At 41.9% G+C, this 26,735-nt stretch overlaps 1 protein-coding gene across 3 annotated transcripts in view; it reads right to left on the reverse strand.

The window, feature by feature from the left end:
- Positions 1 to 22,836, reverse strand: part of PIK3CG (phosphatidylinositol-4,5-bisphosphate 3-kinase catalytic subunit gamma) — a 47,187-nt gene extending 24,351 nt beyond the window's left edge. The window contains exons 1-3 of one of the 3 annotated variants that reach the window (XM_060778371.2): positions 22,548 to 22,836; positions 12,957 to 13,091; positions 8,279 to 10,270 (exon numbers count right to left, since the gene is read on the reverse strand). In XM_060778371.2, the coding sequence (XP_060634354.2) occupies positions 8,279 to 10,258 (1,980 nt within the window). In that variant the 5' untranslated portion in view covers positions 10,259 to 10,270; positions 12,957 to 13,091; positions 22,548 to 22,836. Of the gene's footprint in view, positions 1 to 8,278; positions 10,271 to 11,312; positions 11,416 to 12,956; positions 13,092 to 18,485; positions 18,666 to 22,547 lie in introns of those variants that run through there. The other 2 variants (XM_060778373.2, XM_060778374.2) reach the window with 2 other exon arrangements.
- Positions 22,837 to 26,735: the final 3,899 nt, after the last annotated feature.

Genomic DNA, 26,735 nt, shown 5'->3' on the forward strand with positions numbered 1-26,735 from the left:
CATACAAACACTCTTCTTTATTATATACTAGCTTGGGGACCCGGCGCTGCCCGGGTTATTAGAGAAAGTGGGTAATGGCGGTTCTGTATGCCAAATTTGGTCTTTATTGGTCATTGGATAATGGCTGCATTGTTTTCAGGAAGTGAGTGAAGGAACTTGAAGTCCCATCATCCATTGTCCGTCCTCCTCCAAACAGCATCGGGATGCAGAGTGGGTCATGGGGGCTCTGTGTGCCAAGTTTGGTCTTGATCGGACAATAGTAAGGGTTGCAGCAGTCTTGGGAAAGGAGTGGAGGTACTTGAAGTCCCATCATCCATGGTCTGTCCTCCTCGAAAGTGCACCAGGATGTAGAGTGAATCATGGGGACTCTGTGTGCCAAGTTTGGTCTTGATCAGTCATTGGCGAGGGTCTCAGTGGTCTCAGGAAGTGAGTGAAGTGACTGCAAGTCCCATCATCCATTGTCAAATTCTTCCAATCCGCACCAGGATGTAGAGTGGTTCATGTGGGCTCTCTGTGTAAATTGTGGTCCTGATCCATCATTGTTGGCAGTTGTAATGGTCTTAGGAACGGAGTGCAGGTATTGCAAGTTCCAACATCCATGGTGCATCCTCCTCCAAACTGCACTAGGATGTAGAGTGTGTCATGGAGACTCAGTATGCCAAGTTTGGTCTTTATCGGTAATTGGATGAGGGTTGCAGTGGTCTCAAGAATTGAGCAAAGGTACTGTAAGTCCCATAATCCATGGTCCATCCCCGGCCAAACCACACCAGGACGTAAAGTGGATCATGAGAGGTCTATGTGCTAAGTTTGGTCCTGATCAGTCATTGGATGAGGTTAACAGCGGTCTCAGAATGTGAGTGATGGTACTGCAAGTCCCATCATCCATGGTTCATCCTCCTCCAAACTGCAGTAGGATGTCGAGTGGGTCATGGGGGCTCTGTGTGCCAAGTCTGGTCTGTATTGGTAATTTTCTGACTCCGCCCCCTCTGGCCTTTTCCTTTCCTTTCTTTGTCAACTCGGAATCTTGGAATTGAGGCTGGCCAATCAGAGACCATATGCAAATTTCCTTCTCATGTCCCCGTTTCTGCCATGAACTCTTTTCTCCACCAGGGGCTCCTATTGAAGCTGGCCAATCAGAGACCATATGCAAATAGCACCACAGCGGCAGCCAATCAGAACGCTGGCACATACTCCTCCCGCCACACATTTGTCCTCCGCATACAAGTTTTGACTTTTATTATATACATAGACTAGCTTGGGGACCCGGCGTTGCCCGGGTTATTAGAGAAAGTGGGTAATGGCGGTTCTGTATGCCAAGTTTGGTCTTTATTGGTCTTTGGATAATGGCTGCATTATTTTCAGGAAGTGAGTGAAGGTACTTGAAGTCCCATCATCCATGGGCCATCCTCCTACAAACAGCAGCAGGATATAGAGTGGGTCATGGGGGCTCTGTGTGCCAAGTTTGGTCTTTTTAGATGAAGGTGGCAGTGGTGTCAGTAAGTGAGTGAAGGTACTGCAAGTCCCATCATCCAAAGTCCATCCCCTTTCAAACTGCAGCAGGATGTAGAGTGGATCATGGGGGCTCTGTGTGCCAAGTGTGGTCTTGATTGGTCATTAGAAGAGGGTTGCAGCAATCTTCAGAAGAGAGTGGAGGTACTTGAAGTCCCATCATCCATGGTCTGTCCTCCTCCAAACTGCACCAGGATGTAGAGTGGGTCATTGGAGCTCCATGTGCCAAGTGTAGTCTTGATTAGTCATTGGCGAGGGTCTCAGTGGTCTCAGGAAGTGAGCAAAGGTACTGCAAGTCCCATCATCCATCTCCAAAGTTTTCCAAACAACACCAGGACGTAATGTGGGTCATGAGAGGTCTATGTGCCAAGTTTGGTCTTGATCCGTCATTGGATGAGGTTTGCAGAGGTCTCAGAATGTGAGTGAAGGTACTGGAAGTTCCATCATCCATGGTCCACCTTCCTCCAAAACTGCAGCAGGATGTAGAGTGGGTCATGGGGGCTCTGTGTGCCAACTTTGGTCTTGATTGGTCATTAGATGAGTTTTGCAGCAGTCTTGGGTAGTGTAGGTACTTGAAGTCCCATCATCCATGGTCTGTCGTCCTCCAAAGTGCTCCGGTATGTAGAGTGGGTCATTGAAGCTCCATGTGGCAAGTTTAGTCTTGATGAGTCATTGGCAAGGGTCTCAGTGGTCTCAGGAAGTGAGTGAAGTGACTGCAAGTCCCATCATCCATTGTTAAATTCTTCCAAACCGCACCAGGATGTAGAGTGGGTCATGCTGGGTCTCTGTGTAAATTGTGGTCCTGATCCATCATCGTTGGCAGTTGTAATGGTCTTAGGAAGAGAGTGCAGGTATTGCAAATCCCATCGTCCATGGTGCATCCTCCTTCAAACTGCACCTGGATGTAGAGTGCGTCATGGAGACTCAGTGTGCCAAGTTTGGTATTTATCGGTAATTGGATGAGGGTTGCAGTGGTGTGAAGAATTGAGCAATGGTACTGCAAGTCCCATAATCCACGGTCCATCCCCGGCCAAACCACACCAGGACGTAAAGTGGGTCATGAGAGGTCTATGTGCGAAGTTTGGTCCTGATCAGTCATTGGATAAGGTTAACAGCGGTCTCAGAAAGTGAGTGGTGGTACTGCAAGTCCCATCATCCATGGTTCATCGTCCTCCAAACTGCAGTAGGCTGTAGAGTGGGTGATGGGGGCTCTGTGTGCCTATTTCAGTCTGTATTGGGAGTGTTCTGACCCAGCCCCCGGCCTTTCCTTTCCTCTCTTTGTCATCTCGGAATCTTGCATTTGAGGCTGGCCAATCAGAGACCATATGCAAATTTCCTTCTGTCATGCCCCGTTTCTGCCATGAGCCCTCTTCTCCACCAGGGGCTCCTATTGAAGCTGGCCAATCAGAGACCATATGCAAATAGCACCACAGCGGCAGCCAATCCGAATGTTGGAACTTTCAGGCTGGCCAATCAAAAAGCTGCCACATATTCCTCCCTCCATCCTCCCTACGTCTGCCCTCCGTCGCATACAAACTTTGACTTTTATTATATACTAGCTTGGGGACCCGGCGCTGCCCGGGTTATTTGAGAAAGGAATTGTGTATCAAGGTTGGTCTTTATCAGTTATTTATATGGCTCGCAGTGGTCTCAGGAAGTTAGTGAAGGTACTGTGAGTCCCATCGTCCTCCAAACTGCACCAGGATGGAGAAGTTTGGTCTTGATCAGTCATTGGATGAGGGTCACAGCAGTCTCAGAAAGTGAGTTAAGGTACTGCAAGTCCCATCATCCATAGTCTCCCTCAAACATCACCAGAATGTTGAGTTGGCCATGGGGGCTCTCTGTGCCAAGTTTGGTCTTTATTGGTATTTGGATGAATGTCACTGTGGTTTCAGGAAGTAAGTGAATGTACTTCAAGTCCCATCATCCATGGTCTGTCCTCCTCAAACGTGCACCAGGATGTAGAGTGGGTCATGGGGACTCTGTGTGCCAAGTTTGGTCTTGATCCGTCATTGGCAAGGGTCTCAGTGGTCTCAGGAAGTGAGTGAAGTGACTTCAAGTCCCATCATCCATTTCCATATTTTTCCAAACTGCACCAGGATGTAGAGTGGGTCATGTGGGCTCTCTGTGCGAATTGTGATCCTGATTCATCACTGTTGGCAGTTGTAATGGTCTCAGGAAGGGAGTGCAGGTATTGCAAGTCCCATCGTCCATGGTGCATCCTCCCCCAAACCGCACCAGGATGTAGAGTGTGTCATGGAGACTCAGTGTGCAAAGTTTGGTCTTTATCGGTAATTGGATGAGGGTTGCAGTGGTCTCAAGAATTGAGCAAAGGTACTGCAAGTCCCATAATCCAAGGTCTATCCCCGACCAAACCACACCAGGATGTAAAGTGGGGCATGAGAGGTCTATGTGCCAAGTTTGGTCCTGATCAGTCATTGGATGAGGTTAACAGTGGTCTCAGAATGTGAGTAATGGTACCGCAAGTCCCATCATCCATGGTTCATCCTCCTCCAAACTGCAGTAGGATGTAGAGTGGGTCATGGGGGCTCTGTGTGCCTATTTCGGTCTGTATTGGGAGTGTTCTGACCCAGCCCCCGGCCTTTCCTTTCCTCTCTTTGTCATCTCGGAATGTTGGATTTGAGGCTGGCCAATCAGAGACCATATGCAAATTTCCTTCTCATGTCCCCGTTTCTTCCATGAACTCTTTTCTCCACCAGGGGCTCCTCTTGAAGCTGGCCAATCAGAGACCATATGCAAATAGCAGCACTGCAGCAGCCAATCAAAACGCTTGCACATACTCCTCCCGCCACACTTTTGTCCTCCGCATACAAGTTTTGACTTTTATTATATACATAGATATAGATATAGATTATTATTATTATTACCATCACTCAGATTTAGCGTGGAGCCATTGCAATCTCCCATGGCTGTTCTGTGCCCAGTAGTGAACACAAGGGGATGGGGAATCAGTAAAGTATCTGACTGTGTTCCCTAGACAGACACAAAGTGAGTACAGCATCTGCTGAGGCCTGCTGAGCTTTCACAGAGAATTTAGCAGATTATTTTAGCATCCCACATCTGACTATGGTAGTGGTTCTCAACCTGGGGTCCCCAGATGTTTTTGGCCTACAACTCCCAGAAATCCTAGCCAGTTTACCAGCTGTTAGGATTTCTGGGAGTTGAAGGCCAAAAACATCTGGGGATCCCAGGTTGAGAACCACTGGACTATGGGGATACAGCCAGATGCTTCTCTCAAACACCTCTCTCATTTTCTACTAGACACAAAACAATCATGGGAGGAGGGGCTGCAGCAACTCTATGGTAAACCAGGAGAGCCTTTGTCATCAAAGAGCCAAAGTATGAATAACAACCTCTGCAGCAGCTCCCTCACCAAATATATTCAATAGTCTCAAATAGGAAATAAAAATCTAGGAGACTAAGCTCAAAAGATTGAGATGGAAGTGATATAGAACTAGTGGCTGCTAAGCCTGTCTCCAAGCACGTCAGTGACTCTGCTGACGCCCCACTTGGTTAGATCATGTATTCACAGAGGCACGTGGCTAAAAACCTCTGCTCCCTGATTTCAAAAGCACCACTCATTCATCATCATAAGTTAGAATGAACTAAATACAGCTCTTATATTTGGTTCAATCATAAGCAACAGATCCTTGTCATGCTGTCTTTCTCACTATTTATCACTCGAGTAAATGGAGCAATAATAATAATAATAATAATAATAATAAACTTTATTTATACCCCACCACCATCTCCCCAAGGGGACTCAGGGTGGCTTACATGAGGCCAAGCCCGACAATACAATACATCAGTATAAACAAACATAGCAATAAAATAAAACAAAAAATAAAAATACAATACAAAACCATTATAAATAACATATCAGCAATAAAACACAACATTTAAAAAACACAGGGATCCAACACTGTGGGCAGGGCCTATTCTAATAGATTGAACATTTAAAACACTGGGTGTGACAGCAATAAAATGAGTCTGAATAGAGGTTTTAGAGTGTGTAGTAGAGTTGACTGCCCCAACAGGTAAAATAAAATGCTTCCTAATTGCTGTTTACCCCTTGTTATAAGGATATTTTCAATTATAGTGCACTTTTACTTCTATTTTAGTCATAAATATGCTCTGTGGTGGACAACAAAGTTGGACAAAAATGTCTCCTTTTAAAAATTACATAATGAATATACCTCACAAACATGTAATACTTTTCATGTACCAGCTCCAGCATCTGGGGCAGTTACTTCTTGGGATTACAGAATCCCCCATCCAGTGTGAGATATAACCCTAAAAGTATTTTTTCCAAGCCCATACCAGTTCAAACCAGAGACACAAAATGTCTAAAAAAAACCCCTGATAAAACCACAAATACGGCAGTTAAAGTGGTGTCAAACTGAGTGAAATCTAGAGTATCGATCCATTCTCAGTTAAATATGGGAAGTCATCTGTCCATTCTGCTTCCAGCTCACATCACTCTATTTTTATCAGACACATGCCAATATAATACTCCATCTTCTCTTTCTCTTTTCTAGCAGGACAGAAAAAGGGAAAAGGCAGCTAGAATCCTTTTCATTCCATACACAGTTTAGGCGATCATCTGCTCTTCCTATCAAGAGAAACATTTCCAGTAATGTAATCGAGGGCTATATATTCGCTTCCACACTTTCTAAAGCAGACGAGAACAGCACTGATATTCTTGTCCTAGTTCTCCCTTGTCACGTTACACTTAGGCCCCTTCTAAACTGTCATATAATTCAGATTATCAAACCAGATAATCTACATTATTTGTTTTAAATTATAGACATCTACACTGCCATATAATCCATTTCAAAGCAGATAATCTGGCTTTTATATGGCAGTGTAGAAGGGGCCTTAGATAAGCTGGTCATTTATTCAGTACACAGAGGTGTAAACTCGTCTCTCCTCACTTGTAAGTATTCTGCTTTTTCTCCTGTGTCTACAAAACATTTGTAATTGCACATAGGGTAACATTAAGCCTACTTCATTCAATTCAATAGAAAAATGTGTTCTGCATGCTTCAGATAATGGTGTCATATCTTTCATTCACATGCTGAAGGATCATGTTTTTTCTTTTCTTTCAAGCATATTCTCCTTTTCTACCAAGTAAAAACACTTTCAAATGTTCACAAGCAGTATATATCAGACCAGTGAGACAGATATATGGCGTGGATTGTTTGCAAATATATTAGCACCAAAATTGTTTCTGAGTCCATTTTAAAGTGCTAGTTACAACATTTACACCCCTAAAGGCTACATCCAGGTATCTGAAAAACTGCCTACTTCTGCCCTGTTGCACTACACAACTATACAACTATAAGTGTGATTCCACTTATAGCTGTTGTATTTCCATTCTAGGGAATCATGAGATTTGCAATTTAGGGGAAAGTATTTAAAATTATCTGTCAGAGAACTCTGGAATTTCACCAAACTGAAGACTCCAGAACTCCGTAAGAAATTATCGTGGCAATATACCACAATTGTGCTATAGTATGGAAGAGGGAGCCTACAGTGGCAGCCAGGTTCTGGAATTTCCTAATCTGTACAAATGGAATTTAGCTCATTCCACCCCTCTCTCTTTTTCGCTGAACACAAAAGCCCTGAATAATCTTTTTCTAACAATTGGAATAGTCCCTACTCTCATTATCCTACTGTTTTATACTTCTGATTGTTGATTTTTTTTATTTATCATGTGAGAAGCAAATTGAAGGTACAGTTGTAATTATTTAAAAACACAAAGTTAAAATTGAATCAAAGTTGAATCATTACATTGATTCTACTTTTCACATGTGTATTCTACTGCATTTTAGTTTGTTCATCGCTTCCATCTCTGAGGCACTGAGTGATCATTAGGTCCTCTCCCTTTCCCTTCTTTGGGTGGGGTGGAAAAAAAGATTTGGAGGAATTATACAAACAGAAAGATTCTTGCTAAATTCAGGACTTTTAGATATCATTTCTGACAACTGCCCCAAAAATACAACCCAGAAGTGATCTGACATCACTTCTCTTTTCTGTTTCCTGGCTTTAGTTAGGTTTTCCAGTAAGGAGAAGATTAGAAGATTTAATTTAGTTGTTTAAAAGTAAGTTGTTGCATTTTTCACAGGGCTTTTTGAAAAAATTGGGGCATTTTTAATCTGCAACAAAATAATAATTTGGAGTTCATAGAGACACAAAAAAGTGATTGGGATTTCTTACCCTTGCTCTGCATACATCAGCTAATTTTTCTAGCATTTTTAACCTTCAAACAGCAGGCTCAAGAATACCAATACAACATTGACAGAGAATGTAGGTACTGAGCACAAACACAACTAGCTCATTAGAAAGTTGTTCTGTCACTTTGGTAGTTGTGCCAATCTGGTGCTAACCTTGGATCATAAATATTGCGTTGCTTCATACATCTATGCTCATCAGATGTCAGCCGCAATCTGAAGAAGCAACTTCCATTTGGGAATCGCATGTCTCATAGGTATGTCCATTATCTCTTGTTAGCACCTCAAAGATAGCAGGGTAATCTGGTAGATCTAAGTGGTAGACATCCACTTGCCAGACAACAAGACAGACATGCATATGTGTATTAGCTCATTGCTTAATAATGGGTTTGGTTGATACATTTATCACGGCACTATTTTACCAAGCTAACCAAACAGCACACCTAACATCAGAATACGCTTGCAATCAGACATATACCATATAACAGACGTTGAGGAATGTATATCTACCTTACCTGAACTAGTTGCAAGAGATAATGAAGAACATCATCATCATCCAAACTTTCTAGTTTTTGCACTGCCATGGCTCTCACATTTTCATCTGAAAAGTTACAATCTAAGAGTTGCATTGGTAATCCAACATCCAAAGTGCTGAGGTCCCATGCATCTTTTTTAGCTAGTAATTGGTATGTTTCTGTTACTACTTCTTGTTGTCCCCATTTTACTGAGCTAAGTAGCTTAGGATATGCCTTTGGATGTTTTATGCTTTCATATCTGAAATGCCACAGTAATTCTTTGTCTTCAGGGGTAAGTGGATTAAGCAGGTCGGTGGCTATGATCTCTTCAAGCTGTTTGCGCAGTTGGTTAGGCATTTCGGCTCTGGCCCGGTCTCCTTGCAGATCTGTTGCAATTTTGTGTTTGGGCAAAGCAACTGGGTGGCAATACTTGTCCAAAACAATCGAGATAGCCATTGAGTTCTCTTTATCTGGATTAGTGGCTGAGGTAAGCTTATCAGCATTTATGCTCCCCTGCTCTTCCCCTTTGCCGGAAATTTTCCACATATGGAGAACGTAATCCCCAGTCCGAAGAAGGGAGCGGTGGTCTATCAGCAAAATATTGACATAATAGAGTAGCTGGGTTTTACACTTAGAATCGGGACTGGGGGAATCATGTGGCTGGAGATTAGCCTTAGTGGACGATGCTGGTGCTTTGCCACAATATACCTGCAGAGTCAGTAATGCACCCTTAGGCAAATCTTTAATTTTGATATCGAACTCAAGCCAGATATTCCACAGGACTTCTTCAGTAAATGGTTTAGCAGTCGTTCTTTTCTGTGAAAGCAGCTGCTGCCCATGTTGAATATTCGCCTCAACAAATACAGTAAGGTCTGTGTTTCTTGGTAGCACAGGGATATCAATGCCAATTATCTTGACACGGAATTTTCTATTGCAGTCCCACAATGATATAGTGAATACCCGCTCATGATCTTTGCCATCTATTGTCAACTGTTCGTGATATCCTGAGACTCCGGTGCAGTCATCCACCAAGGGCCATTCCTCTTTCTGCACTTCATCCTGATTTGGGTCTGGGGGGTCATCCAGGACAAGGTGAATTTCCTCCCCATTTTTCAGACACTGTCTTATCCAATGGAAATTTCTAATCGGTGTCTCGCCTACAATATATTCATCTCTGCCACTCACTCTAAGGACAAAGTCCAGCTCGTTGTGATCTTCAGGAATATTCATCAAAGATTTTTTCTTTGCCATTTTTGTGAAAAAGCTCTGAAGGATCATTTCTGGAGTGTCATCAATGGCCACTTTAACCTTCTGGCTAGTTGTTCCTCTATGGATGTTTATGAAAATGTTATTATTGATAATTCTACTAAGCATATAATCTGGAAGAGGTTTATATGTAGTCCAAGGGTGCAATGAATATAATTTTGGATCTCTGCAGGATACTTCAATTGTTCGTGGAGTGACTAATCTGCGGCGAGCAAATTCCAGTTCGTCATCATGCACATTACTTATATCAGTGACATCATAGCCAATCAAATAATTGAGTTGCTTTTGAAACTCCTGAACTTCCTTTGTGGGCTTTTGCTTTTGGATCACGTGAATTTTGCCAACTTTCTTTTGCAACACTTTCCAATACAATATGCAGTCTAGTGTCTGTATTATTTGATGTTTGTCATAAATTTCATACCATTGACCCTTCTTTTGGTACTGAAGAACAAATTGATCTGGTGTGAATGTATGGTAGTAGTCCGAGTTTTGATTCCGCTCTATTGCCCGCATCCAAATTTGTGCTTTCATCTGTTCTACAGTACAGTTGCTGGCTATATCTATTAACATGTTGCTTGTGGGTAGAACAAATTCAATGGTTATCAGTTCTGATGCAGATAAACTGCTGGCTGTACAATATGGCTTCATCCTCCTTCTCCTCCGTTTGTTATCGTCTCTCATAACAACAGGTTGCTCGTTGACCTCCAGCTCCATGCCAGAGGGTATCTAAAAAAAATACAAGAAATGATTGGGTAATATTTTTCTGTGCGCCAGCATATTTTTGTGGAATTTTCATTAAATACAATCACCAAAATAATTTTCAAACAAGTTAGAAACGATTTATTTCCTCTGATTTTCTTGCATCTTAGCGTAAATCTAATTATTAATCTCAACTAGAATAAATGACTGAATAAATGGGAAATTGGAAATTCAACACTTACATAACTTTTACCAATTTGACATTGGGACTAACAATAGGATTTAGATCCTCAACTTTGGAGAAGAGTTTGATTTCACTTGGAAACCATTTATTAGCTTCATGTGTAAAAAGTAATGGCAAATTTAAACCACCAAAAATCCAAGAAAGATTGTGGTTAAGTTCTACACTACCAAAATAAAAATTATGAATTTTTAAAACAGCATCACAATCCGGAATAAAGAAACCTAAAGACATTGTAAAAAAAATGCAATGACCACAAACATTTTCAAAGTTACCTTGAAAAATCAAACCCCAAATCCTGGAAGATCATACTAGAAGCTCATAAGCAAAGAAGGAAGTATTTTCTTCAATTTGCCCCTAGCAAACAGTATTTTGTTGAAGGATCGTGGCTGGAATCACTGGGTTGGTGTGAGTTTTTTGGGCTATATGGCCAAGTTCCGGCAGCATATACAGCCTGAAAAACTCACAGCAACCCAAACACTATATTTTCTCGCTGATGATTAAAAAGTAAGAAATGGTTTATTGCAATTTCAATTCTGCAATGCCAAATGAAATGACAGTTAATGGACAGATAGCGTCTGATTTAGTGTTCCCTTAAGTAATAGGAACGTTATTGTTTAACAGTAACTTCTTTCAAAACAAACATCAAATACATAAATGCATTAGCAGGCAATCCATACCATTTCCTCTGTTCCAGAAAACTTTAGAACAAGAAATGAATACAAAAAAACTACTCTGGGACTTCATGAATAATTGAATTATATCTTTCAATTTTCTAAGAGCCAAGTAAGAGAAAACAGAAAGGTGTGATGTTGAAGAAAAGATTACCTGGTTACAAAGCAGAAACTGAGCAGCTGGAGAAGATTCATTTGTATAGCTTTTTAAGTCTACCTAAAATGACAACTACTCACAACATGAAAAGTTACTTGTCTAAGCTGTTCCGCTTTTCTTGTTTGCTCTCATAAGCAGATGCAAAGGAAGTGCTCTAGTAACCAGGAAGGAAATTTAACCCACATAGTTATAAACACGATTGTGATGTTTTTGTTTTTTTTAAAAAATAGTCAATGCATTTCCTGTTAGAGCAGTCAAATATTTACTGCAATGGTTACAAGAAAAAAGAGGAACACCTTGTTGAAACCGGGTGGGGCGCATGCTAAAAGTTGTCCAAGAGAAAAATCAGTAAATGAATTTATTCAGTATCGATGAAAATAGTGTAAACTGCATCACATTTGGCATTTATTTACTACTAACTGTCCCCTGCCACACGTTGCTGTGTCCCAGTCTGTGTATATTTGTTTTGTGTGTGTATTTATTTGTGTATATGTGTATATATGTGTGTTTCTGTATATATGTGGTTATGAGCATGAGTGATAATGTATTTTTTTTGTATTTTGGCTTTTTTAGTCTCTTCTGCTGTGTTTTTCTGTGTTTTTATGAGTGATGGTCACTCACTGGCCTGATAGGTGTCTTGTGTCCAAATTTGGTGTCAATTCGTCCAGTGGTTTTTGAGTTACGTCAATCCCACAAACGAACATTACATTTTTATTTAGATAGATTCTAAGTTTATAGGGTGATAAACTCTGTGTCAAGTGCCTTTGGAAGCTCTGGAGTAGGGAATGAAACAATCCAGGGAGGAATGGTATCCAGAGGTAGGGACAAACATTACTTGATCACCAGACAAGATGCATTTGGACTGAATGCTTCTTGTAAAAAATCCTCATGGGAAGAAGATTTAGGGATAAAAATAAATGAAACAGAGTGGCAACAATTATAGAGACAAAGACATCTAAAAAAATTATCAATATGGGTTAAAGAAAATTATTATAAGTTAATATAGAAATGGTACCTAACACCAGTAAGAATAGCAAATATAAATAAAACTATTCAAAAAATTGCTGGAGAGGATGTCAAGAATCAGGAACATATATACATATGTGGTGGCAATGTAAATATGCAAATAATTTTGGGGGGAAAGTATTTAAAGAAATAGAAGATATAATGAATATTAAAACAGAAAGAAGTCCTAGTATAGCTTTATTATCATTATATAATAATAAACAATGAAAAAAGAGGATAAAGAAGGGTATATATATATTTAAAAAACCAGAAATAGTATAACCTGGAAAAAACCCAAAACGCTTCCTTTGATGCTGCTACGGCACCAGACAAAAACAAACTGAGTGTTTGATCGGGAATCAGGCTGGTCACAAGACAGGGGAGGCAGCACTACCACCAAAATGCTTATATATCAGCACTAGAAGGTTCTGCGTGCTGCATTGCACAGGCACAGTAAAAACCATTCGTGTGAATCACAGAAACCATGAGGAGGAAAGTGAATGGGAAAGGAGGTAGCTCCACTGACTTTGGCTCTGCATGTCACTAACATAGAAACACTCCATCAAGACATCAGACTACCACTGAGGCAAGATAGCTTCTAACTAAAAAGAAATTTCCTACTTTTAGCTTACATACCTTATTCTATAAGTGGTCAAAATGTCACAGCTGAATTCAGAAGCTACAGAGGGAAATTGAACAATATTTGTGACAAAAATTATTTCCCATCTTCACAGAATTCCATTCTTGAAGTAAAAGTCCATAAAAGCAACTCTGAAAGAGAACAGAACAAAATAAGAACACAGCAGTCAACTTATTTGATCCAGCCAATTGAACAGGCTCTTAGTAAATGCAAGGCTTTTGGCCAAGTTTTCCACCTTGTTATTGACTGAGCTAGCAGCCATATCTGCAATTCAGAGCAAAACCACACTTTCCACGTCTCACTAAGCTTGACCTGTTTCTGTGCCTTAGAAGATGCAAGTGCTTTGTGTTACATTAAATGAGAAGGTGATTGTGTGCTTAAAGACTGCAACTAAAATGTTGGAAGAAGTCAGAGAACCAGTGTCTGCTCTGCACAGCTTCTGCAATAATAAATACTGCGAATGTCAAGGCTACAGTCAGACTCTGTGCCTCCAAACCAAGGTGCCTCCAAATCCAGATCACTCCTACCAGTGAGGCAACCCCTACCTGGTCAATAGCAGAGGCTAAATGCCTACTGGTTGTCATAACATATAGACTATTGCATACTCTCACTTTTCTCATTCTTGAGAAACGGATGCCTCCCCTCTGATGCTGTTGAACTGTAACTCCCAACATCATTTACTGCTTACTATCCTGGTAAGGGCTTTTGGAAGCTGCAACCCAACAAGGACCAGAAAACTGCATGATTCTCTATACTGCCAACAAAGTGGGCAAGAACTCTGTCGCAGCAGTGAATGTGTTAGATACAGGTCTGAGGGCCCTTCCACACAGCCCTATATCCCAGAATATGAAGGCAGAAAATCTCACATAATCTGCTTTGAATTGGAATACAACATTTATAATATTATAATGTAATACAGTATAATACTAATATTATAATATATGTTTTATATTACATGTAATTTTACTAATAATATTACAATATAATTGTATAGTACAATATAGTGATGTATAGTGCTGATATTGTACTTTGCTCATGGTATAATGTATTGTATGTGTGTGTGTGTGTGTGTGTGTGTGTGTGTATGTTGCTAATAATAATAATAATAATAATAATAAGAAGAAGAAGAAGAAGAAGAAGAATATGGCAGTGTGGACTCAGATAACCCAGTTCAAAGCAAATATTGTGGGATTTTCTGCCTTTATATTCTGGGATATAGGGCTGGGCGGAAGGGCCCTGAGATTCTGCCACTTCAAGGTCTTCGATGGTAATGGAAGTATTAAACCCAGGCTCTCTTGATTCCAGCATCACCATGAAGGATCCAAAAAGTGTGCTGCTAAGTTGTGTTGGTTTTTAATTGGCATGCCCAATGGAGTTCCTACATTTAAACAGTAAAGATAAATGAATAATGTCTGATAAAAGGAATGACCTTCCTCCTGGTTATGTGTATCAGAGACTCAAGGACAGGGGTCCTCAAACTAAGGCCCGGGGGCCGGATACGGCCCTCCAAGGTCATTTACCCGGCCCTCGCTCAGGGTCAACCTAAGTCTGAAACAACTTGAAAGCAACAACAACAACAATCCTATCTCATCAGCCAAAAGCAGCCCCACACTTCCCATTGAAATACTATTAAATTTATATTTGTTAAAATTGTTCTTCATTTTAATTATTGTATTGTTTTTAAGTGTTTTTTATAACTACAAATAAGATATTGCAGTGTGCATAGGAATTCATTCATTTTTTTTCCAAATTGTAATCTGGCCCTCCAATAGTTTGAGGAACTGCGACCTGGCCCTCTATTTAAAAAGTTTGTGGACCCCTGCTCAAAAACCATTTCACAACAAGGCTAAAAAAAAGATATTCAATGAACAAAGGGCCCTTCCACATAGCCCTATATCTCTGAATATCAAGGCAGAAAATCCCACAATACCTGCTTTGAACTGGGTTATCTTAGTCTATACTCAGATGTGAGATTTTGTGCCCTGATATTCTGGGATACAGGGCTGTGTGGAAGGGCCCAAAGAAGCTAGAAAAAGAATACAGGAAAGAGATTCAGATCTAGCAAGAGGGAGAAGAATGTGAAATTTTATCATGAATAATCTTCCAGCAACTTTCTATCCAATGGGGTGATAAACACAAAACATGCTTCTCTTCCATAGCAAGAAGAGCAGTTTGGCAGGGCTGATTTAGAGCAAGGAAGTGGCATTAAAGGGTTAAATAGTTATTCCCTACACTCGCTCCTCTGCCATTTTTCATTTTAGATACCCAGGCAAGATTGCCTGGCCGGCTTCACACACAACTCTTGCATAATGCCTGATCAGTACTGACAAAATAGATTTCTAGAATTCACTCCAGGAAGATATACCGAATACACCTGCTTCATTTTGTAATGGAAACTGTACTATGTTCCCATTGTCTATTTATCATTATGATCGACTACAGAGAACTCAGATCAGAAGACACAACAATCTGCATTTTTGCTATTAGTATCTTTTAATTGGAGAATTAAAATGATATGTTCATGTGACACCATAATGACTCCTGTACTATTTAAACACAGTGATAGAAGCATTTTATACTGATGAGATCATTTTCTAAAGTGATACCAAAAACAAATATTTACCCCATTCACAAAGGTATTATTTCAAAAGAAGTAAGACCTACTAAGAAGGGATCACAAACCTTCCTTTGAAGATTATTCTTTTAATACACAAATAAAACTTCAAATATTTTAGGAAACACTTGATTTCACATTCAAGGAGAGTGTTCATGAATATTTGTTTAAAAAGAAAGAATTTCCAGAAATATAAATCAAGAGATATCTAGAAATTCAAGCAGGAACAACGTAATGTTTCAAGAACACATTTCCATGATCTAATGCATACAATCTCTAAGCATGCAAATGCTTGCATATCTTAGCAGCTCTTTAAGGTGAGGTTATGTATGTCTGAAGACCGTTCCAGGAACTGGTGCTTATATTAGTGTGGAACAATGGGGCAAAGTTCAACAAGATTGCACAAGTGATGCATGGATAAGTCTTAAAATCTTTGTTTCTTTTCTGATGAAATTTACATAATTGCTCTAGTTTTGAACTTGTCTAACACACAGTATCTTCCTTAAGGCTTGTGTTATACATTTTTTCAACTGCTCAGTAAAAAGTCAAATGATTAATCAGTTGTGTTTAAATAAATCTGCACATATTCCAAACTTCAGTCTGTACACTTTCCGAATATGAGAAACAGTTGAATACATTATAATACCTTTAACATAATTATTAATAGAAGGAATACCATCTACTCTTCCCCAAATATACATACATGTCAAATCACCCCCCTTCATTAAGCTATTGTTTTGACTTGTCAATGGTCCTTCTTTCTGTCATTTAGTTTGTATTGTCTTTACCATATATACTCCATCCTTGACCATAGGTTTGTATATTAGTCCTGCCAATCCTTTCTCTAATTTCTCTCTCTGTGTGTGTTTTAATTGTTTCATTTTATCATCTTCCTCTATTTTCCTTCCGTATCTCCCTTGTTTAAGTTTATTATGTAGTCCCAATACTTCTAGCCAATTTCTATTTCCAGTATTTTCCATTATTCTATCCAAGGGTATTAACTGGCCATTCATAGAATCATAGAATCAAAGAGTTGGAAAGGACCTCATGGGCCATCCAGTCCAACCCCCTGCCAAGAAGCAGGAATATTGCATTCAAATCACCCCTGACAAATGGCCATCCAGCCTCTGCTTAAAAGCTTCCAAAGAAGGAGCCTCCACCACACTCCGGGGCAGAGAGTTCCACTGCTGAACGGCTCTCACAGTCAGGAAGTTCTTCCTAATGTTCAGATGGAATCTCCTCTCTTGTAGTTTGAAGCCATTGCTCCGCGTCCTAGTCTCCAAGGAAGCAGAAAACAAGCTTGCTCCCTCCTCCCTGTGGCTTCCTCTCACATATTTATACATGGTTATCATATCTCCTCTCAGCCTTCTCTTCTTCAGGCTAAACATGCCCAGTTCCCTAAGCCGCTCCTCATAGGGCTTGTTCTCCAGACCCCTGATCATTTTAGTCGCCCTCCTCTGGACACATTCCAGCTTGTCAATATCTCTCTTCAATTGTGGTGCCCAGAATTGAACACAATATTCCAGATGTGGTCTAACCAAAGCAGAATAGAGGGGTAGCATTACTTTCTTAGATCTAGACACTATGCTCCTATTGATGCAGGCCAAAATCCCATTGGCTTTTTTTGCCGCCACATCACATTGTTGGCTCATGTTTAACTTGTTGTCCATGAGGACTCCAAGATCTTTTTCACACGTACTGCTCTCGAGCCAGGCGTCACCCATTCTGTATCTTTGCATTTTATTTTTTCTGCCAAAGTGGAGTATCTTGCATTTGTCACTGTTGAACTTCATTTTGTTAGTTTTGGCCCATCTCTCTAACCTGTCAAGATCGTTTTGAATTCTGCTCCTGTCCTCTGGACTATTGGCTATCCCTCCCAATTTGGTGTCGTCTGCAAACTTGATGATCATGCCTTCTAGCCCTTCGTCTAAGTCATTAATAAAGATGTTGAACAGGACCGGGCCCAGGATGGAACCCTGCGGCACTCCACTTGTCACTTCTTTCCAAGATGAAGAGGAAGCATTAGTGAGCACCCTCTGGGTTCGTCCACTTAACCGATTACAGATCCACCTCACCGTAGTTTTGCCTAGCCCACATTGGACTAGTTTCCTTGCCAGAAGGTCATGGGGGACCTTGTTGAAGGCCTTACTGAAATCCAGGTACACTACATCCACGGCATTCCCCGCATCTACCCAGCTTGTAGCTCTATCGAAGAAAGAGATCAGATTAGTCTGGCATGACTTGTTTTTGATAAATCCATGTTGACTATTAGCGATGACTGCATTTGTTTCTAAGTGTTTGCAGACCGCTTCCTTAACAATCTTTTCCAGAATCTTGCCCGGTATTGACGTGAGGCTGACAGGACGGTAGTTGTTTGGGTCATCCTTTTTTCCCTTCTTGAAGATTGGGACCACATTGGCCCTCCTCCAATCTGCTGGAACTTCTCCCGTTCTCCAAGAACTCTCAAAGATGGTTGCCAATGGTTCCGAAATGACTTCCGCTAGTTCCTTCAATACTCTGGGGTGTAGTTGATCTGGCCCTGGGGATTTGAACTTGTTAAGAGCGGCCAGGTATTCCTGGACAACTTCTTTCCCAATTTGGGGTTGGATGTCCTCCAATCCCTCATCCACTCCATCTTGCTGAGGTTGAAGACTCTCTTTTTGTGAGAAGACCGAGGCATTCACACAATACATGTCTTTAATTCTGTATAAATCTTTATTCCTCATTTCTTTTCACCACTTTTGGCCAGTCCTTTTCTTGTATACACACTCTAGAGGTGTCCATTTAGATGTTACTGGCATCGATTTTGGCTGCCATATATATTCACATAGCCTGAAAGGAATGGTATACACCATATCTGTACACTTTCTCTCACACATTGAATTATTGCAAATGTGGTGTGTACAATTACCTGTATAAGGTATACAGGTAGTCTTCAAGTTATGAACACTGTAGGCACTGTAGGTTTGTTCTTAAGTTGAATGGGAACATTTTTAAAATGTGACTCCAGCTTTATCACCAATCCTTGTTTCCACAAGATGCCAAAATTTTCAAAATCCAATAGTCACAGGGACAGAAAGTCAGGCAATATCTTCTAAACAGGGCCACAGACAGCAAAACAAATGTTACAGAGGAGGTAATCCTTCCCTATGCTATCCAAAACTACTATACACACACACACACACACACACGTAAAAAACAAAAGGAAAGACTGACCCCGCCCCCCACCAATAAACAGCATTACAAATTACTAAACTGATATTATCTAACATCCAAAAACAAATAATGCCTTTTTGAAATAACCTGGGCATTGCCGGGTACCCAAGCCAGAATATATAAATGAAAGGTTTCCATGAGATGTGCTGCGTCCCTATACATGTCACAATTACAATTTATGTATGTGTCCGTATCTCTCATAAGGGGTTGGTTTAACATCTGGTTTGCCCGAGGTGGAACGGCTGTGATACAAAAGGATGTGTGCCAAAAAAGCGTATCACCCATATGATATGTTTGGAAAGCTCTGGTGTAAAGATTCCAAAACAAAACAAACCCCTAGCATCACTAGATGAGGGATACTCCACCTGTGCCGCCTTCCTATTATTACAATTAGTAACATCTGATAAGGGCCCTCTGGTGGCACAGCAGGTTAAACTACTGATCTGCTGAATTTGCTGACCAAAAGGTTGGCAGTTCTAATCCGGGGAGCAGGGTGAGCTCCCACTGCTAGACCCAGCTTCTGCCAACCCAGCAGTTCGAAAACATGCAAATGTGTGATCAATAGGTACTGCTTCTGCGGGAGGTAATGGCACTCCATGCAGTCATCCTGGCAACATGACCTAGGAGGTATCTATGGACAAAGCTGGCTCTTCAACTTAGAAATGGAGATGAGCACTACCCCCTAGAGTCGGGCATGACTAGAATTAATGTCATGGGGAAACCTTTACCTTTACTAACATATGAAAAAGTTTTGTTCCTGGCTTGAAAGTATTATTTCCTGTTTAATTGCATGGTACTGACTCTAAAGTAGTTGTTATACTCCAGTAACTTCGTTTTTGTGGCTGACACAAATTATGACCCTATAAAGTCCACATGGAAATGGATTATATGGCAGTGAGGTCTCAGATATCCTGGCTCAAAACAGATATTGTGGATGATCTGCCTTGAGCACCCCTTACTCCTGGGTTATATGGCTGTGTGAAAAGGCCCTGGGGGGCGTCCCTCCCTGCTGCTCTGTGGCTTCGTTTAGTTCTGTGCCACTTCAGGGCCCTTCCACACAGCCCTATATCCCAGAATATCAAGGCTGAAAATCCCACATAATCTGAGTGAGGACTTAGATAACCCAGTTCAAAGCAGATATTGTGGGACTTTCTGCCTTGATATTCTGGGATAGAGGGCTCTGTGGAAGGGCCCTTTGTTTCTTGCATATGAACTTGGACATCTTTTTTAAGCATTGCTGTGAAATAGACCTTGAGTTTCTGATACACATAACCAGGAGGAAGGTCATTCCTTTTATCAAACATTATCCATTTATCTTTACTGTTTAAATATATGAACTCCATTGGGCATGCCAATTGAAAACCAACACAACTTAGCAGCACACGTTTTAGATCCTTCATGGTGAAGCTGGAATCAAGAGAGCCTGGGTTTAATACTTCCATTGCCATCAAAGACCTGGAAGTGGCAGAATCTCAGGGCCCTTCCACCCAGCCCTATATCCCAGAATATCAAGGCAGAAAATCCCACAATATCTGAGTGTGGACCAAGATAACCCAATTCAAAGCAGATATTGTGGATTCTGAGTTATATAGCAGAATATAACCTCTATGACTCTATGGTCCCTTCTACATAGCAGAATGAAATCCCACATTTTCAATTTGGGGTGGCATATATGGCAGTGTGGATTCACGGCCCTTCCACACAGCCCTATATCCCAGAATATCAAGGCAGAAAATCCCACAATATCTGCTTTGAACTGGGTTATCTGAGTCCATGTGGCCATATATTCCAGTTTAAAGCAAGATGCCCAGAGTGCTTTTGTGGAGGTGGGGTGGGATATGAATTAAGTTGTTGTTATTGTTGTTATTATTATTATTGTTGTTGTTGTTGTTATTAAGTACTTTGGCCACATAATGAGAAGACAGGAAAGCTTAGAGAAGACAATTATGCTAGGAAAAATGGAATGAAAAAGGAAGAGGGGCCAATCAAGGGCAAGATGGATGGATGATATCCTTGAAGTGACTGGCTTGACTCTGAAGGAGCTGCGGGTGGTGACGGCCGACAGGGAGCTCTGGTGTGGGCTGGTTCATGAGATCATGAAGAGTTGGAAGTAACTGAACGAATGAACAACAACAAAATTATTATTAGTATTATTATTATTATTATTAATAATAATAATAATAAAGGTAAAAGATTGTCCCCTGACATTAAGTCCAGTCATGTCCAACTCTGGGGTGTGGTGTTCATCTCCATTTCTAAGCTGAAGAGCCGGTGTTGTCCATAGACACCTCCAAGGCCATGTGGCTGGCATGACTGCATGGAGCGCCGTCACCTTCCCGCCGGAGCGGTACCTATTGATCTACTCACATTTGCATGTTTTCGAACTGCTAGGTTGGCAGAAGCTGGGGCTGACAGCAGAAGCTCATGCTGCTCCCCGCAATCGAACCTGCGACCTTTTGGTCAACAAGCTCAGCAGCTCAGTGCTTTAACCCACTGCGCCACCGGGGGCCCTTAATAATAATAATAATAATCGTGTTGAAAAACAAAGTATGGATCGTTGATGTCGCAATTCCAGGTGAAAGCAGGATTGCAGAGAAACAACTGGAAAAGCTGACACAATATGAGGATTTAAAGATCGAACTGCAAAGATTCTGGCACAAGCCAGTCAAGGTGGTCACAGTGGTGATCAGCACACTGGGTTTTGTTTTTTTTTCTTTCGTGTCAGGAGCGACTTGAGAAACTGCAAGTCGCTTCTGTTGTGAGAGAATTGGCTGTCTGCAAGGACGTTGCCCAGGGGACGCCCGGATGATTTGATGTTTTATCATCCTTGTGGAAGGCTTCTCTCATGTGCCCGCATGAGGAGCTGGAGCTGATAGAGGGAGCTCATCCGCCTCTCCCCGGATTCGAACCTGTGACCTGTCGGTCTTCAGTCCTGCTGGAACAGGGCTTTAACCCACTGAGCCACCGGGGGCTCCCAGCACACTGGGTGCAGTGCCTAAAGACCTTGGCCTGCACTTAAACACAATTGGCGCTGACAAAATTACCATCTTCCAGCTGCAGAAGACCACCTTACTGGGATCTGCACGCATTATTCGCCGATACATCACATAGTCCTAGACACTTGGGAAGTGTCCGACGTATGATCCAAATCAACAGCCAGCAGTGTCTTCTGTGGACTCATCTTGTTGTGTTTGTAATAATAATAACAACAACAACAACAATAAATCAGATAATGTGGGAATTTAGTCAGCTGTGTGGAAAGGCCCTCAGATAACCCTTTTCAAAACAGATATTGTGGGATTTTCTGCCTTGGATGTTCTGGTTATATGGCTGTGTGGAAGGGCCCTCAAATTACCCATTTCAAACCAGATATTGTGGGATTTTCTGCCTTGGATGTTCTGGTTATATGGCTGTGTGGAAGGCCCCTCAAATTACCCATTTCAAACCAGATATTGTGGGATTTTCTGTGTTGATGTCCTGGGTGATATGGCTGTGTGGAAGGGCCCTCAAATTACCCATTTCAAATGAGATATTGTGGGATTTTCTGCCTTGATGTTCTGGGTTGTATGGCTGTGTGGAAGGGCCCTGAGAGTTATTATTAAGATTATGTTTATGGCTACCCCGCTTTTTCTCTCCACAAAGGAGGCCTATTATATGTGTCTCCCCGACAGGTTTCACTGCTGGAAGAGGCTTGAGGCCAAGGAAAGGCCCTTGAAGAGGAAAAGGCGGCGTCGGCCTGTGTCTTCCTTCTACTTACTGACAAGACCCCCAAAGGGAGAGAGAGAGGCCTGGCCTTCTCCGCGCTCAGGAACCGCCTCGCGCCCGAAGCCGACCTCTTGGCATGGCGGCCGCGCGCTCGCCCTCCCAGGAGGCGCCTCAGGCCGCGCCCTCTCCTTCGCCTCCTCCTCCTCCTCCTCCAACTCCTCCTTTTTCGGTTTTCAGGGGACTTTGGGGGAGAGGGAAGCGACACCCCGCACCTGCTTGGTCACCGTTTCCCCAATGCAGGGCTGGGAGGGAGGCGCAGTTGCCAAGGGCCGGGAGGCGGGCCTAGGCGAAGGAGTTTCTCCTCAGGGAGCCTCCCAGGAAAGGCGTGCGGGCCCGGGCCTCACGAATGTGCCACCATAACATCCTCCTCCATAAAACTCTTCTGAAGAGACTTCCCAGTATAACAAGGTCCTCAGGCCTGGTGGCGCTGACTCAGGGCCCTTCCACACAGCCCTGTATCCCAGAATATCAAGGCAGAAAATCCCAGATTATCTTCAGGCCCCCTCAGCAGGGGCCTGAGGATAATCTGGGATTTTCTGCCTAGATATTCTGGGATACAGGGCTGTGTGGAAGGGCCCCAAAATGGCACAAAACTAAACCAAGTCACAGAGCAGCAGGGAGGGCCTGCCCCCAGGGCCTTCTCACATTGCCTTTTCACTCACTGGAACACCTCAGCAAGCAAGAGTCCAAAAGTGGCAGGCTCAAACCCAGAACTTAAATCAATGGCTTTTTTTTATGGTTAGGGGTCACCACAACATGAGGAACTGTATTAAGGGATCACTGCATTAGGAAGATTGAGAACCACTGATGTACATGCATATCTCCCTTACAGAGCTATGCACACATCTATAGCTAAATAATAATAATAATAATAATAATAATAATATTTATTTATCGTTTCATCAGCAACCATACCATTGTATTACATTTCTAACAGAACAAAACAAACACACAGATTAAAAAAAAAACACAGATTTTGCAAACTTGGTAGTTGATTAAATGCCCTTTGACCAGTATCTGGCCACTTGGAGTGCCTCTGGTGTTGCCGCAAGAAGGTCCTCCATTGTGCATGTGGCAGGGCTCAGGTTGCATTGCAGCAGGTGGTCAGTGGTTTGCTCTTCTCCACACTTGCATGTCGTGGATTCCACCCTGTAGCCCCATTTCTTAAGGTTGGCTCTGCATCTCGTGGTGCCAGAGCACAGTCTGTTCAGTGCCTTCCAAGTCGCCCAGTCTTCTGTGTGCCCAGGGGGGAGTCTCTCATCTGGTATCACCCACGGATTGAGCTGCTGGGTTTGGGCCTGCCACTTTTGGACTCTCGCTTGCTGAGGTGTTCCAGCGAGTGTCTCTGTAGATCTAAGAAAACTATGTCTTGATTTAAGTTGTTGACGTGCTGGCTGATACCCAAACAGGGGATGAGCTGGAGATGTCTCTGCTTTGGTCCTTTCACTATTGGCTGCTACTTCCCGGCAGATGTCAGGTGGTGCAATACCGGCTAAGCAGTGTAATTTCTCCAGTAGTGTAGGGCGCAGACACCCTGTGATAATGCGGCATGTCTCATTAAGAGCCACATCCACTGTTTTAGTGTGGTGAGATGTGTTCCACACTGAGCATGCGTACTCAGCAGCAGAGTAGCATAGCGCAAGGGTAGATGTCTTCACTGTGTCTGGTTGTGATCCCCAGGTTGTGCCAGTCAGCTTTCGTATGATGTTGTTTCTAGCGCCCACTTACCCAGAATCAATGGCTGATACCAAATGAGATTCCCCCCTGGGCACACAGAAAACTGAGCTGTACGGGCAAAGAAACCAGAATATTTCCCAAAAAAGCAGAAGCCCCCTTTCTAATGGGGAGGGCAAGGATGGACGCCACGGCCAGGGTCCATCGTACCTTAGGTACCACCTCTCCTCCCATCGTCAGAGGTCGCAACAACCAGCCCAACGCGACGTACTCTATATACCGGTTTCTAGAGAAGTGCACTTGGAAAGGACCAGACGCAGGGCTTTTTCTATTTCTGCCCCTGCCTTATGGAATTCCTTGCCGCCCTATATGAGAGCCATGCGTGATTTAGGGCCTTTTACTCAAGCACTTAAGACCTGGCTTTTTACTAGAACATTCGATCCCTGTTAATTTTTAATTTTTGTATGTATGTATTTTATCTTTTACAATTTAGCTGTAAATCGCCTAGAGCATTCTCGGATGGAGGGCGATTAATAAGTAATTAAATGATGATGATGATGATGATGATGATGATGATGAAAGTTGAATCTAAACTGGGCGACTTGGAAGGCGCTGAACAGACTGCGCTCTGGCACCACGAGATGCACAGCCAACCTTCAGAAATGATGCTACAAAGTGGAATCCACGACATGCGAGTTGGAGAAGAGCAAACCGCAGACCATCTGCTACAATGCAACCTGATCCCTGCCACATGCACAAGGGAGGACCTTCTTATAGTAACACCAGAGGCACTCCAAGTGGCCAGCTACTGGTCAAAGGACATTTAATCAACTACCAAGCTTGCAAACTTTGTGTTTTGTTTGTTTGTTTGTTTAAAAAATGTAGTACAACTGTTTGGTTTGCTCCTGACACAATAAATAAATACACAGCCATATAACTCAGGATATCAAGGCAGATCATCCACATTATCTGCTTTGAGCTGGGTTATTTGAGTCCACACTGCTATATATGCTGATGACAACATCATCTGTGCGCATTCATAAGAAGACAGAATAATAATAAATGGTAGAAGACTATTCTAAAGCCTTTGACTGTGTCGATCATAATAAATTGTGGCAAGTACTTGGTGGTATGGGCATACCAAATCACCTTGTCTCTCTCCTGAGGAATCTGCATAAGGACCAAGTAGCAACAGTAAGAACTGACCATGGAACAACAGACTGGTTCAAGATTGGGAAAGGCGTACGGCAGGGTTGTATACTCTCCTCCAACCTATTCAACTTGTATGCAGAACACATCATGTGAGGCTTGACAAATTCAAGACTGGGGTGAAAATTGCTGGAAGAAACATTAACAACCTTACATATGCAGATGACACCACCTTTCGTCAACAAACTACCCCAGAGGAAATTAAGAGGAAATGCGCAGACAAAATGCCTATCTGTAAATCCTTTTAACAAAAGGGGGCTTGCTCACTGTCTCGGGACTATACACTTTAACTGTCATGGCCCAATGCGATGGAATCTTGGGAGTTGTAGTTTTACAAGGCTTTTAGCCTTCTTTGCCAAATAGTGCTGGTGCCTCGCCAAACTACAATTCACAAAATTCCATTGTATTGAGCCATGGCATTTAAAGAGGTGTCAAAGTACGCTAATTCTACAGCTTAGATGTCACACCACTTGGTAGGCATGCTTATAATTGTAGCCTAAGTGCTAGGGAAAGTATAACAACTCCTTTGCCTTGCAAAGCTACAATTATTTTCAGTATATATATCTGCCTTGTTTTACGATGCAGCGATTACTTATATAAGGATACTATCGCTATCGCTAGTATATAAACCCACTTTCCTAGTTCCAATAGAGCTCACTACCTCTGAGGATGCTTGCCATAGATGCAGGCGAAACGTCAGGAGAAAATGCCTCTAGAACATGGCCATATAGCCTGAAAAAACCTACAACAACTCAATAGCAAGCTTATTGCTAAACTGTGAAAAACTTCATAACATTGATTTTAACAAATTGAGCTGCTATTTGAAGCACTGGAGCAGACTGACATTTTTTCCTGGTCAGTTGGAAAGTAAAATTCTTAAAATGATGTAAAGAGTTGCTTTATGTTTCCTTTGGCTTTGGAATTTTGATTTAGCCAGCATTACACTTTTCCCCACTCAAATATTCCCTTCTTTTCTATGAATACCATCAAGCTACCAAGAGCTACACAGATTAATGAAAACGAAGGCCTTCATTTGGTATTTAGATGAAGCAATTTTAATCAAAATTAGTCATGCAAATAGGCAATCAGTTTTGCTAATATAAACTAGAGGAACTCAAGGCAGTGCATTAATTTGCCCTATATTTCATTTTTCAAAATAATTACGTGAAGCTTGTGCTCATGAACGTATAGGGGGAAATTGAATCGAAAGGAATGTGGGGTTGTAATTTTCATACTAGTAAATATTTTTGTACATTATGCTTATCTTCGACTTTTTAAAAAACTATATTTTAAATAT

The sequence above is a fragment of the Anolis sagrei genome, chromosome 5 (assembly GCF_037176765.1).
Source record: "Anolis sagrei isolate rAnoSag1 chromosome 5, rAnoSag1.mat, whole genome shotgun sequence".
Classification (NCBI taxonomy): Eukaryota; Metazoa; Chordata; class Lepidosauria; order Squamata; family Dactyloidae; genus Anolis; species Anolis sagrei.